This window comes from Lutjanus erythropterus, chromosome 10 (genome assembly GCF_056507025.1).
Source record: "Lutjanus erythropterus isolate fLutEry1 chromosome 10, fLutEry1.hap2, whole genome shotgun sequence".
Lineage (NCBI taxonomy): Eukaryota > Metazoa > Chordata > Actinopteri > Lutjaniformes > Lutjanidae > Lutjanus > Lutjanus erythropterus.
The window spans coordinates 36,015,044-36,030,762 of record NC_139326.1 but is presented as its reverse complement, the minus strand read 5'-3'; the positions used below and the strand labels follow the sequence as shown (position 1 = coordinate 36,030,762).

At 39.5% G+C, this 15,719-nt stretch overlaps 1 protein-coding gene across 1 annotated transcript in view; it reads left to right on the top strand.

Annotated features, from left to right (window-relative positions):
- zmat4a (zinc finger, matrin-type 4a) overlaps positions 1-15,719 on the top strand; it is a 217,107-nt gene that overhangs the window by 105,098 nt on the left and 96,290 nt on the right. Inside the window, exon 4 of the mRNA XM_084729631.1 lies at positions 6,545-6,701. Coding sequence (XP_084585757.1) covers positions 6,545-6,701 — 157 coding nt within the window. The remainder of the gene's footprint in view (positions 1-6,544; positions 6,702-15,719) is intronic.

Genomic DNA, 15,719 nt, shown 5'->3' with positions numbered 1-15,719 from the left:
TTGTTACACAGAACCATCCGCGAAGTCGTCCTTAGAAACAGTTTGGAAAAGGGCAGGCACTTTCAAAAAAACACTTGGAAGGTGATTAGATAAACCATCTGACTGTTGCATCTAACACAGGCTAATTTCAACCAATCAGATCAGTGCTTCCGTGGGCACTTTCGGTTGTCATCACACCTAAAACCACAGCTGTAGCTGACAGTAGTCCCTCTTAGATTGCTGACCAGTTGCACTACTTTTGGTGTGGACACAAACGGATAACTTGAAGCCTGGCAAGATGGATTCTGGCATGGATTGCTGATCTTGTGAATCCAGCTACCTGGCAAGGTTTAACTCCATATCACAATACACATTCACATATACCAGTAATCCTCTGGCATAGCCTACACATGTCAAACTTCATACAGAAAGCAGTCATTATGGATCACTCAACCGCAGTGGTTTCATTGGGTGAAACAGTGCAATGATTGCCTGTAACAATTATTTTTTCATAAACATAAACATAAATATGTACACATCACGCAATTCATTATACTCTTATTCACATCTAATTGTGCATTGTCTGCAATAAACTCTACCATAGATGCAGATTTGCATATCATAGAGGAAACTATTGGCATTGGTGGAGGTCTTCACTTTAAGAGTGCATTCTAGTTAGACTTTTTCACAATTTTTTGTCACTTACCTTGTGATACAGAGGTGAACACATGCTGCCTCTATACAAACCTTTACACTTCCCAGCATTACACTTTTTTGCAATACTTCCATCTACATGGTTTTCCTCACTGGAGCTCTTTTAATTGCATCATCTGATTGTGTCCTTTTCTTCCCCAATGATCTCTCCACTGGACAATCAGTTTATTTCAATATAGTTTACTGTAGTTTTCTTTGATGGATTTATGTGGTTAAAATTTTAGCTACATTTAGATGGAAAATTTTCTATAGTGAAGGATAACCAATGCAGCCATTTGAGTTGACAATACACAACCAAAAAGACCAGTGTGTCAAAACTTTTTGCCTTGTGACATCTTGTCTTACAACTTCTACAGCATGCTTTAATACTTTTTTTTTACACAACTATAAATATAGATAAGAGAAAGGGCAATGATGTTGTCGGTGCTGTCAGGTGGAGCAATGAAGTCTGTCTCTGGCACCCTCTTCTTAATTATCTATGTCTGTAGCCCTGTATCACAGCAGTTTGTGAAATAGTCATAAAATATAATCTATGGATTTCTTACATGGACATGAACTTTCAATATTTTCTGTGACAGCATGTACGTGCAGGACAGCAGGACGAACGTGTAAAGGGTAAGAAAGTCCATGTGGGGATGAGGGTGGGGTTGACTTTCAAACAGAAGACCTGGGTTCAGTTCCTGTGTGAGACCACTGATCAGTGTTGCTGGCTTTAAGGAAGTAGTCAACCCAAACCATGATCTTTTCCCAAACCAAACCAATTTGTTCCCTAAACCTAACCGAGACCTTTATTTTGAAAGTGTAACCACATGTTGCATATTAATAACTTGATCTCTGAATGAGGACAACAGTGGATAATACACTATTGTCCATTATCAAGAATCTAATAGCTTAAATTTTGTGACTATTTCACAAAATGCAGTGAGCCAGTGCTGACATGCAAGTCATGACAAGTGGCAAGCTATGATTTGTTGGGGTTTAACAAGTAGTCATTGTATCTTAGCTTCTCGACTGTATGATTGCCTAATCTGACACAGTGCCATCTCAAAAGGCACAGTTTTGTGCAGTTTGATGCCAATACAATGCCAGGTGTGTTTGCAATTTTCATGTCAAAGATAAATGGAATCAAAGATCAGGTATAAAGTGCTTGGTGAAAGGCTCAGAGTGTTCTGTTCTGTCATATTCAAATACTCACTGACTCTTGTTGTCGATGATACATTGGCCAAATTGACTTTGACACAGTTAACACATGAACCAATCGCATCATGCCCTCCTAACCTGCTATAACACCCAGCTTATTTAGAGAGCTGGATGTTTGCCTCCCACACAATGACATTAGTTTCCTCTTGGGAGAAGCTTTTGTGTTGGAGCCAAAGAGTTCTCTTCCATCATCAGGCCTGGAGTTCAACACATTTAAACAAAGGGCGAGAGGTGATTTCACCCACCTGTGTACGATACTGCTTCAGATCCAATGTGGTTTGCACTTTTCATCATTAAACCATTAATTAGCTTAATTGCCAGCCTCATTAGTGTAAGTGTTACCTGAAATATATTGATGGTATGGACACATGTTGGCTCGTCAAGCTGAATGTTCATGTGGGGCCTTGGTGAAAAGTCACGTGACCTTCTACTGGGACTGCAGGGTACTTAATGACATGGAAAACAATCTGCCTGATGAAGAAAATGTCACCTGTGTTTGCAGGCTTTTAAAAATGAAAACAGTTTCTGTATTCTGCGTGACTGTATGCTAATGCTTCCAAAGTAAACAAACATTTTGCACCGCTGGAATATAATTATGAGTCCTGTCACACAGAGTCAGGGCTTGTAGCTCAGTCAATCAATGTTGCTTTGATCCAGTGCATCAAAGCATAAACAACGCTGTTGGGTTTTTTCCAATTTCATAGTTCCAATAGACCATTAAGAACGTTACATTTCAGTAATTTCATGCATTTCTCCCCACGGTTACATGGTTGGAGCGAGGTTGGTCAGTGACTTGTCTTTCTCTGTGTACAGCATACCGCAGTAGGGCCCTTGTCATATTGTTACTTGGTTTTATGTAGAAAGTTGTTGGGTTAGATGGATAGTTTTGTAAGTGTACGGCTATTTTGTTCTGTTTTTTTAAAGGAAAAATTAACTGGCCAGTAGAGGATTAATTAGACAATTAAAGAATTTCGTATTTGCTTTCTTGTTGAGAATTAGATAAGAAGACTGATACCACTCACGTCTGTACACTAAATATGAAGTTATAGCCAGCAACAGACCTTTTTTCATGGCAGCCATATTAATATGCATGGTTGGATGGACAGGAGAGACTAAACTGAGTTGCTGTACGTGTAAAATAAATATTCCTTGTGGGAAGATATGCCCCTACTCTGCTATGATTGGCTCTGGGCATTTGCTCATTGCTAACATTTATCAAACTATGAGGCTAACTAGTGTTACGAAATGGTCATGACCAGGATGAGAGTGACTTAGACATGGCAGGAAGGGTACAGCAGAGTAAAGATGCCTTCCTGCAAGGTATCTTGGGTATGTGCATCTGGAGTCAGTTTAGTCTCTACCAAAAATGAAAACAGGTGTTACCAGTGATATTAATGAAAGTCGGATTCATTTTGCAGTGTAGCAGAGCCGTTGCAGTGAGCCAACATGCACAATAATCTGCATCAATATCCTGACTCTATGGACCTTGATACCACCTGTCTTTACCCGTTATGTCATGCCAAAATGGCTGCTACGACCAGCTTGGCTTTGTAAACAGATTGGAAATAGCTATCCTGGGTCTGTCCAAAGGTTAAAAAAATATTCCAACCCGGCATAAAGCTCATTAATTAACACATATCTCCTGGATTTTGCCTTCATGGTGAGGGCAACCAACTCCAGGAAGTAATTTCACCCAGCCAAGTAACAGGCTGCATCTGAAATTCCACATTAAGATGCTATTTAATATGCTAAAACAGTATGTGAGAGTTATTAGTATGTCTGAAACCTTAGCATGAAACCAGTAGTACGTGAGGTGCATGTTATTTCCAGGGAAATATTAAAGAATGCAAACACTAGACACTCCTCCCACAATGCAATGCAGTACTGGTGACAACAACAAAACACATAAAATCAGACAGCATCCAAAGGAGCCCTGGCATAACATCAATAATGCTTCAGTTTAAATCTAAGTAAGGCTTTGCTAGGCTTCATGTATTTTTCAAGTTAGTTTTTCACTGGCACAGGTTACCACAGTTGCACATCTCCAACTGGCAAGGATGCTCCCAGGAAGTGACGTGGTAAGAGCTGAGCAGTATAGTATATATTTATATTGTATAGAGCCAGGTTAACTGTCTCCCCATTTCCAGTCATTCTGCTGAGCTAAACCAGCTTCAGATTTAATGCATAGACATGAGAGTCGCATTGATCTTCTCAACTTGTCTTTTCTAAAGGGTCAACTGTTCCATTAATGCTGCCCACCTCCACTGTGCTAGAACATGTGCACTTTGTCCCGAGGTATTGGGTGGAATGGTAAAACAAAGACAAACCTGATACAATGCCTAAAAGCTGTATTTATAGCCCTTGGTGGCCTCAAGTCTGCCACACCTGTAACCACACCTGCCACTGCAGCAAGGTGAGAAGTTTAAACCACTAGGCATCAGCAAAAGCAAAGTTTAAAGCTGTTCTTTAATTACAAGATACTTAATTTGTGATTATATTTCTGATGAAAACAACAAGTGAAAACACAGCAACTAATTTAAACTTTTAATTAAAGTTAAGACTTAATTAAGAAAGTTTGAGGTAGATTTCTTCCCCTGAAAAGCGTTGCTGAATTCAGCACATAGCATATTCCTCCACGTGTAAAATACTGAGAAATGGTCAGATGAAAGGTGCAATTATTGAAAAATGAGAACTTGTAGTTTTTTTTTTTCCTGCATTAGGTGAAAAATGAAATGTCAATTCAATCCGTCCATTTACGCCTTCCTCTAGAAAGAAAAGAAAATGTTCTCTGACTGTATAGAGACCACGGACTAATGCAGGATATACAAGTGTCCTTCTGCCTGCTAATTGAAAGTGATTGAGTGGTGCTGAGAGCAATTGAGTAGTGCTGAAATAACCTATCGGGTTTGTTTGAGCAGATTAAAGAGGAAATGCTCTCTAAAAAGCTCTAAAATAAAGTCAGTGTAAACTGGCAGTTGCTGTGGCTCACATCCACCATTTTTAATGAGTACAAACAGTGTAAATACGTCTTCAATCACAAGTTTGCATTTGTAATTAGTTTGGCTACTGTCCAAATTATTTTTGACAGCAGAGATAGATACATGTGTTAACACTGAATTAGACCACTGTTATTTAGCAAATGAGGTAAATCGACCTTGATTACTTTAGAATTCACTGTAATTGACTGTAAGCATGGCTAAAAAAATAATACTACTGCATATTGTATTTTTCAATACAGGATAAAACCGTTTTTATACATAATTAGCTTTTGGAACAGCATCTAAAGCTGGAATTATGCTTCTGCAAAAAAATATACTGAACATCTCTGCAAGCCCCTACAGCTCAGGGTAACTGGTAACACTTTATTTGAAGGGCTGGGCATAAGACTGACACGACACCTGTCATGAACATGAAGTCTTTGTGCATGTTTGCAACCACTGTTATTAAGTGTCAGTCTGTCGATTATATCATTTTTGATGCAAAGTTGACATATGCATATATGTCATGCATATATCTCTCTCACCTGAAGTCGTACATTTACTTGTCATAAGGATCTCAATGAGTTTTATTACTCTGTCAACCAAGACAACATTCATAAAGAATCCATCAGGTTATGAGGGTGTCATGTCAGTCTTATGAACCCTTCAGATATACTGTTACTGGGTAAGTTCAGGTCTTAGGGCTTGCACAGAACCTGAGGAGTGGATCTGTATGTCAAGCAAGCTGATTGGTTGATCTATCTCCTGTCAGGAAGTGAATTTGAAACAGGAAACAAATTACACTAAAAATAAACATATAAATAAAGTAAAATAAAATAAAATTTCAACTGATCAAATACATACACAAGTCCAAACAAACACCAAAATTGAAATTTCATTTTAGTCAGTATAAATTCAAACACATCAGTTCAGTAGTCTGCAAAAAGATCCATTAGCGCAAAGATAATACAAAGTCAACTGTTAGTGTTAGAAATATCTGTATCATGAAGGTGAATGGACTCATTATCTCAGCTTGTTTCAAGCTGAGACAATTCAACTGAACAGACACGCACACACATTCCTCTGTGCTCAGGCCCGCTGTTCACTGACTGCATCTGCTAGAGTGCACCAGGTGGAGGAACAGACATCTGAGCGAGGTCACGGAGTTCACTCTCCTCTTCCTCCTCTTCCTCCGTTCTGAATATCAGCCCTTCCATGACCCTGCCTCCCTGGCGGGACGCAGTTACCCCCTTTCCTCCCTCTCACTTCCCACTAACAAACAGTAGCATCCATCTCCCTCTCGCTGCACGCGTGGCGGGTTGCTCCGTGTCCTCCTCGTTCTCTGAGGGATAATGGGTTTGGTGCAGCTTGCACAGATGGAGGCTCAGGGAGCGGTCCACCGTTGGCTGTATTGGCCCCGCTATCATCTCTTAAAACACAGAGTCGACTCCATTTGCATCCCGCCGGGATCTAAACACTTTAGGGAAGGAGTGTTGCACCCCTCCCTTCATCTGAATCCTGAAGTAGGAGAGATTAGTGATGTGTTCAATGTGCAGCTGTCTTGCATATTGTGCTTTCTGCATAATGTATTCGACATGTTTGATTGAGTCCTGTTTTATAAATAAATGTCATGTTTGATGTATCATTAATAAGATGTTAATGTGTTTTTCCAGGGCAGTGACGAGGGCGATGTGGACAAGAATAAGTGCTGCACGCTGTGTAACATGTCCTTCACCTCAGCAGTGGTGGCACAGTCACACTACCAGGGTAAAATCCACGCCAAGAGGCTAAAACTACTACTGGGGGAGCAGCCTGCCATCATGACCAAAGGTATATCCCCTGTTAAAAAATGCATTGTGGCTATAAATGATAGAGAAGCTCTGCAGGAGATTTATTATTGAGAAGAAAAACAACTAAGCAATGAGACACAGGATGCCATATGTGTTGATTATGTTTGCTGGTGTTGTTATGTACGTGTGAAGTGGAGTAGAACCTCGTAGCCGATTTTAAATAATTATGTAGCGCTCGCTCCAGACTCGGTTTGTGTTATCCCCACGTCTCTCCCACTGTTTCTGACTAACAAATGGCATTGCCACTATCTTGATATATTATTGTCAAGTGTATATATTAGTGTACAAGTGCGCAGTCTTGATTCAGTGCTCTGAAACATCACGTCCACACAGAGGTACTATAAGGTCAGAATATACTGCAGGAGCCCAGAAGCTAAATCCATATAGCAGCATTCATGGCCACAGAGAAGCACATTTATACCCTTATTAATATATAAAAATTGGTTGTAGCTAAACTTTATTGTAGCGATATCAACACATGGAAGCAATTTTCTGTGAGACCACAGCTCGGTGATGTTTTTTACCAAATACCACAGGGGGAAGTAACTAATTACAAATGCTCAAGTTACTGTAATTAAGTAGTTTTTCGGAGGGTATGTTTATGAGTATTTTTCAATTCTGTACTTTTACTCATACTTAAGTACATATTTCACTATGTAATCTACTTCCTACAAGTACAATTTGAATAATATCCAAACCTTTCATCTGCATTTTTATAACCATTAATGTGATCTGATTACAACAAGGCCAATAAAAACCAGGGAATTGGCTGAAGATTTATAGAAACAGAAACTGCTTTGATTAAAGAACTGCTGTTGATAATGCGTCTATCAGTCCCTCCAGGATTTCACAGGTTTTTTTGGGGGGAGGGTTTGTTTCAGTCTAAATGCCTGAAATCATGGCAACTTTTCAAAAAAAAAAATTGTGATGCATGTTGCAATGGTTTTAGTAATTTTTTTTTACCATGAAATTACAGCAGGTGTGTTTTTTGTGCATGTACAAAAATGTTCAAAAATCTTTTTGTTTCAGAGAGAATAAAATCGCACTATGTTCTGAGTGTTGTCAGTAACCAAAAAGTTTCAGGATTAAAAGATTTCTAACAAAATCTGCTTCATTTGTGAATGCAGAAGTGCACCTGGGAGGTGTTTCACAAAGAACCAAAATCTTTTTGGAGCTCAAACTCAGTTGAAACAGTGCAGAGTATTGATGTCACTAACAAAGACAAACCTTGTGTTATTTTTAGCATCTGTGACAGAGTAAAAAAAACAAAAGAAAAACAAAATATGATCAGTTCTGAAACCTTGAGTCGGTTCACTGAGACCTACATGTATGACAAGCTTCTACGATTGGTGGAACTCATTGGAAGCTAAAATGATTGGTCGCATTTGCATTTGAATAGTTTTTGAGGAGAATACTTTTACTTAAGTATTTTTCTAACACCAGTACTTTTACTTGTAATTGAGTAATGTTACAGTAATGTAACTGTACTGTTATTTGAGTGTGTTTTTGTTACCTTAGAGTAACTGCAACCTTTCCCATCAAAAGAGCCATTTTTGGTCAAAAAAGATATATTTAGTCTAGGGAGCCTTGAAGGGGAGCGTGGGACGAGGAGTTTGCAATCTGCAAGCTCACTGCTAGATGCCACTAAATCTTGCACACCGGCCCTTTAAAACTACAAAAAGACTAGATTTAAGCCATATTAAATTACATATATGTCACAACATTTATACAGTGTCAATATATTCCCCTGCCGTACTATAAATAAATAGTTTTGGGAGATGAGCCCATTGCCTGTCTTACAGAGAGTTTCATTGGATGAGAGGATTGATACCACTCTTATATCTGTATGGTAAACATGAAGCTCCAGACTCCAACTGGTTAGTTTAGCTTGGCATAAACCCTGGAAGCAGGGGGAAAGAACTAGCCTGGCTCTATCCAAAGGTAACCTTTACCTTTACCTTACCTGCCAATCTTGCTTTGTTAAGTTTGGATAGCACCTGATTAGCTGTTTCTAGTTTTTATGCTAAGCTAAGCTAATGTTGTGATGACTTCAACCTGACCTTACTGTAGGTAAGGTGGTGCTAGTTCTCTATAAAAGCCATACTTCATTTATAGGAATGCATTATTTCTGTCTACAGGAAGTTCAGTGACACAGTTGACATACCTCTTACTCTGTCTTACACACTCCTGGTCAGTGCACCTTTGGTTCCAAGCTGTGTCGGTGCTTGCTATATTTTTTTAGTTGCATGTAAGAGTGTAAATTAAGCTCAATTGTTGGGTGTAACTGAAGACATGTTTGACTTACCCAAAGTGTTTCACCTTTAGAAAACCAGTGTTTCGGTCTAGATAACAATAGTTTTACCAGAGCAGGCCTGGCCATGTATTGTGCATTAGTTTTACAGGGATGGTTCAGTGATTTCAATCACGTCTACAGTCATTTTTATGTGAATTGTACACAGCCTTTGTCCTGTGGGAATAATCTCACCCTCTGTTCTACAGTCTTAGTATATGTGTGCAACTCATCAACTTAAGACGTTGCTTGTTCGATCTGATAGGAATGTTTATGACAGAGAACCTGAGCAATTTATGGATGCAATAAAGTAATGCATGCACTTCAGGAGGCTTATTCATTCAGATAACCACATAAACTGCACTACATTACACTACAAGCATGGTGCTGAAGTACTGATCTCATCTGGACATGATCCAGTGGTCCTGGTATTAAAATCATAAATCGCCAGACTTCTTTTGGTAAAACTAAGCCTGTTTTTAGAGGGCAAAGAACTACAAACAATGCATACAATGCTGGAACTTTCTAGAAAATGGGAACACTTGGTCACCATGGTCTGACATTTACACATCACTTCCATTAAGATTATCATTTTAGATGGTCAGTTGCCAACTTATTGCGCCGGTCTCCATTTGACTTTCACTCTCTGCCCTTCACCGTACTTTCTCCTAAAGCTTTCTACAGCAAACTTAGCAACAAAGAAAAATAGAAGTCGAATGATGCAATGTGAATGCAAAGACAGATCCATAAATGCTGGATTTTTTAAGGTTTTCGTGGGGATTCGCAGCAATTTTGGAATTGGATTTTGGAAAATGTCACGCTGTGGTACTGATTATTTTTGAGTTTGTGTTATCTGTTCAGGCATGTCCAACATGACTATTTCCCAAGAGCCCCCAAGATACTGTAAATCTGAGTGATAAAACTTTTAACAACATAGAGAAAAAAGAACACCTCTGCTGTACAGATTATGTTTGCTGGCTCCTGACTTTTTCTGTCCTTTCAAGTACAGCACAATTTTCGATGTTCAGGCCTCTGGAAACTGAATGAAACGATCTTAGAAGGGACAGTCTCTCGTTGGCTGCTTTCTTCTCAGGTGTAAGTGATCTGTAACAAAGGGTCGGAAGTAGAAATCACTTCAAAGTGTCATAACCGCTTTCAGTTATTGCTTCTGCCGGAAATGGACGCCTTGTTTCCTTTTCCTGGAGAAGACTTTCTTAGCACAGGTTGATGACTATAGCCAGTGGAAAAGATTTTGTGTGCTGGCTGTTCTTTAGATTGTGTTGTGTTCTGTCAGACAGAGGTGTTAAGGTCTGCAGTGTTGAACTGTTGGTTGGTTGGTTGGTTGGTTGGTCTGTCCACCACTTTGGTCTGACTTAAATATCTTTACAACTTTTGTATGGATTGCTGTTAAACGTGGTAGAGGTATTCATGGTGCCCAGAGGATGAATCCTAAAGACTTTGGTGATTGTGTGACCTTTCCTCTAGCACCACCAACTGGTCAAGTTTTCACTCATCCTGTAGAATATCTCAGCATCATATAGGATGGACTGCAACAAAAGTGTGTACAGACTTTTACAGGTCCAAGAAGATGTATCATTCTGACTTTGGTGATCCCCTGGCTTTTCCTCTAGTACTATTATGAGGTTGACATTTTGAGTGAAATGTCTCAATAACTATTTGATCGATTGCCATGAAATTCAGTACAGAAATACACGTCCCCCTCAGGATAACTTGTAAAAAGAAATCATCCTGCCTTTTCAGAGGGTCAAAAGTTTAATTTGCCCAGTATCCTGGTTTATGAGCAAATACCTGAAAAGCGAATGGTGTTTCTTAAAGAGTTTGTGGCAGGATGTCGTCAGCCACAATCCTGCTTGCCTCAGGAACCTGGAGGCGTACAGGTCCTGGAGGAATGGCAGATTGCAGCCAATCACTTCAGCAGAGTGAATGATACACTGCAGTCTGCCCTTGTCCTTGTCAGTGGCATCAGCATACCAGATGGTGATGGAAGGTGGCAGTGTAGAAATGAAGCATCATAGTCTTTGGCAGGTTAAATTTCTTGTTTTTTTTTCTTCTTCTATGGTGAGAGAGCTGAAGTTCAGATCCCACTTGGGGTCCTGGGTGATGATGGAGCCAAAGAAGTGAAAAGACTTTACCATTCAGACTGGCAAGTCGCAATCACAACTTCACAATGTTTTGACATTTTGTAAACTAAATGATTAATCGTCAAAATAATCGGCACATTAATCAACAATGAAAATAATTGTTAGTTGCAGCCTTCTTGTATGGTGTTGTACAGTGGAGGACTTAGGCTTTCCTAGGAACAGGGGCAAAAAAGATGAAAAGGGCACCAGCTGTATGTAGTGGAGTATCAGCAGGACAAAAGTCATCATGCATTTATAATGGAACAGTTCCAATCACTAGTTTAGATTAGAAAAGAGGGCATTTTAATTAAGTTTCCTCCATCACAAGGACACTCTGGCGAGCAATTCAGCATGTTTTCTCCACTAGAATGGCGCCTTACAATGCACTTTAGTACAGTTATTCTACTGGAAGGGCAGATTATCACTGGAAGGGTGCTATGGAGGACACTTTTTCAGGTTTCTCCTGCGAAAAGCTCCCTAGAGGGCACTTAAGCATGTCTTTGCCTTTGGAGAGTACTTTTTCAGGTTTCTTCACTGCAAGTGCATCCTAGAGGGCAATTTAGCATGTTTTTGCCACTGGAAGGGTCCTCTGGAGGGAATTTTTTCAGGTTTCTCCACTGGAAGGGCATTGTAGAGGGCTCTTTAGCATGTTTTTGCCACTGGAAGGGTCCTTTGGAGGGCACTTTTTTAGGTTTCTCCACTGCAAGCACATCGTAGAAGGCACTTTAATATGTTTTCACCACTGGAAGAGTCCTCTGACAGGCACTTTTTCAGGTTTTTCTACTGGAAGGGCATCCTAGAGGGCACTTTATCACATTTTATCTACCATGAGGTCATCCAATACGGCACTTTTTCATTGTTTTTTCAAACATGGGTGCACATGGGTGCACTGGAGGCTAACAATGTCATGAGCATCTTAGCGTGCTGATGTTAGCATTTACCCCAAAGCACAACACATCCCTGTGCCTAAGTACAGCATCAGAGAGTTGTTACCATGGCTGTAGCCATGTTTATGTCCTGTTTTTAGGGCCAATTACAACTTACTAACAGCAGCCCAACAAGCTGGTGTGGTCGGCTGGTCTTCCCTGAGCCTGTGTGTGCCTCTGCACGTGGTATTTAGATTTAATCACCAACTGCTCTTTACCTTGGAGTGACTTAAGTCTGCTGCAGCTGTAATCTGCTGACAGATGCTCACCTTGAATCTACTTACAAATTGGCAGTTGTGTGAGAGTAATGAGCGAAGAACACAGGGGAAACAAGGAATGAGAAGCAAAGCAAACATTATATTTTCAGATTGTTCTGGAGCCAGTCCACGGTGAGCAGTGCGGATGTGAACAGATCAGCCTTGAGCTTTGTTTGTTTACCGTAGCTTGTTGGCTTCAGTTGACCGAGTCATTTATATGCACTTCACAGCTTGGTGTTATACTCCGTGCTCTCAGATACCACTTTTCTTTTAATTTGTTGGAAGTTTTTTGTTGACTGATAAGGCAGTGCATTTTTACAGTGGTATTATCTGAAGTCCCCCATTGTTGAATCATTCCAAATTTATCCTGCATTAGCACTGCCTCCGCCAGCCTTTTTTCTCTCTAAAACGCTGGGATTGAATCAGTAGATTGGCGTACAAAGCTCTTGTCTTTGAGTTAATGTTTGTCGAACAGACCTTTGAAATCTCTGGCTGAAAAAAAGAACAGAATAATTCCTTTCCCTGCAGCAGCACCAGAATAGCATTTAAGCATAGAAAGTAGGACAGAAGGTGTAAAGTCTGCAAAGCGAGTTGAGACTGAACTGTGTTGTTACAGCCAGAAGGAACAATTACTAATTAATTTGTTTGTGTTGCACACCTGACAATAAGAGCTTAAATTTTCATCCATATCTGCTAGAAGTCTCGAGCATCGCTGTACTCTTGGGTCACCATCCTGCTGCTGCTTCTTCCCGTGCTGCATTTACAGCCCAGCGTCCACCTGTGGGCTCTGTTCTTTTTCATTCCCGGAGTTTGCATCGATCTTATTCTGCTCTTGCTTTGGCCGGCTGAAATATTTATGTTCTCAGGGAGTGATCGAAACAGAGCCTGACGCCAAACTGAAGTTTTTATTTATTCTCAATACAGTGTTCCAATACAGAGTTCCCACTGAATTACTGAAGGCCAAATACATTTTCACATTATAGAAAACAACACCTTTGTTTGTTCATCCTTCCCCTGTTTTCATCTCAGCGGATTAGGGTACTTGTTTTTATTTTACCTTTATTTCACCAGGAAGTGAGATCAAAAATGTCTTTTATTCAAGGTGGCAACAGATAAAGAAACAGATAAAGAAACATGAGAAAAAATTCTGTAGTTGCCTCCCAGAATATAGATATGCAATAGATAAAAGGGGATGCGATATAAGATTTTATATGTCTACATATCTCACGATTACAAAAAGCAAACATGTCTCCTTCACTGCATTCAGTATGATATCCTTAAATTCATTAATGGATAGAAATGTTTCTAATTTTAGATCTTTTTGTGAGTTACTCCATGTCCAAGGTGCATAGTTCGAGTGCAGTTTTCCCCAGATCTGTCAAAACACGAGTAGACTCACAACACAGTCTCAAAATGCTTAACTCAGTAGAGACCAACAAACTCATTGCTAAAACTCTGTGTAAACATGAAAGTTTAACATGAGGGTTCAACCTTTTTTTTTGCTTTGTTTTTGTTCATTTGCCCTGTAGGGTAAGGGGATCAGAAATGTACTTGCCCAAAGTCAGGTTTTACTTACTTAGGGTTATCAAATAACAACGAACACTACGTTAATTGCCATGTTTAATCTAGGGCGGCAATGTCTACAAAATGTCAGAAACTAGTGAAAACGTGTCCTTGCAAAGTCCAAGGTGATCTCATTTTGTCAGTGTAAAATTTAAAGATATTCAAGTTAATGTGGAAAAAAAGGACGAAATTTGAGAAATCGCCATATTTGAGAGGGTTGAAACACTGACATTTCTGCATGAGTAGTAGTAGCAGTTTAATAGTTTAACTCTTTTTTTTTTTTTTTTATCCTCTTGCCTGGTTGGGCAAGTGAGTTGCCAGATTTACTTGCCTGACTTGGCATTTTACTTGCTGCAGGAAAGCAGGCAATCCTTACTGTTGAGCCCAGCTACGACTGAGTAGAATTGAGGCCAAGTATAATTTCTAGTAAGGTCTGTCCTTGAAAATATGCAAGGAGCATAGACTCTTTTAGAGGCCATTCTCGCCACTATGCAGTCAACTACTTTGTATTTAGAAATCCCCAGACAATTAGTTGGCAGCAAGTTTGCCAATGTATGTTGAGACTAAAACTACAGGGTACATTAATAAGCCAACATTGATTTCACCATGGGTCATAGATTGAAATATCCAGGCACCACCATCTCCAGGTTCTGGGGTATTTTGTACTGTGGTAACTCATAACTACCAGACTCAAGACAGAAAAGGGCACAGAGCAGTCAATTAGTAGATTAGTCAAATTAGTTTCCAATGATTTTGATCATTAATTAAGTATTTCAGTCATTTATCAAGTAAAAATGTCAGACATTGATCACAACTTTGTCATTTATGATAGTAAATGAAGAGTCTTTGGACTTTGGACTGTTGGTTGGAGAAAAGAAGCAATTTCAAGACATCACTTTTGCCTCTGGAGATTTGTGATGAGTGTGTTTCACTATTCTTTTTCTTCACCAAACTTTATGGACTAATTGATTAACCTTTATTTAATCAGGTGAATCCCATTCAGATAGAATCTCATTTCAAGATACATAAAATAAAAATATAATAACAAAACATTCCTGAGCAGATAATCTATCTTATTCCACATGTTGGGAGCACTGAATTCAAAAACGGTCTTTCCAAATTCTGACAAAGAGTGACTTTAATGAGTACTGACCAATGTGACCAGGAGAGATGATATACAAGATGGAAATCAACTGGTTAATTACTAAATTGGTTGCAAAACTAATGACAGAATAATAGCTACTGAAAGTAATCTTCAGTTGCAGCACTGGTACAGAGGTAGGCTGGATGGTTACCCAGTATAACATAATAGATCTAAAACAAAATGTCACTGTTGGATAGAGGTGCATCATTTATTTAGAATTTTATTTTCTGTGAGGAAAGTTTAGAACTCTATATCACTGAATCTACATTTGTTATCTTAGGCATTGCTCCACTCTGAAACTTTACAAAAAACTAAACTACTTCTGCGGTTACAGAAAAACTATGACAGGTTTGAAAAGGCTGAGCCAATCTGATAACACTGGTGTAAAGTTTGAACAAAGTTTCCAGTTGAATGTATGAATGAGCATGAAGAAGTTTAAAAGGAGCTAAAAATGTTGGCAGTGGCAGTTATTTGGAAGCAGCAAGATAAATGTTTTCCTCCAGGCTGATGTCTTGGTGACTAATTGTGTATCAGTCAATAGATCGGACAGTGAGAGATACTTTTGGCTTTGGAACTTTATCACCACTTGATTGGGTTTGTACTTTGCTTTCTAACACCTCTGACTGCAGTCTGATGATGTAGAGCGCAGGCAGCAGCAACCTTTTGCCGGTTGCTCT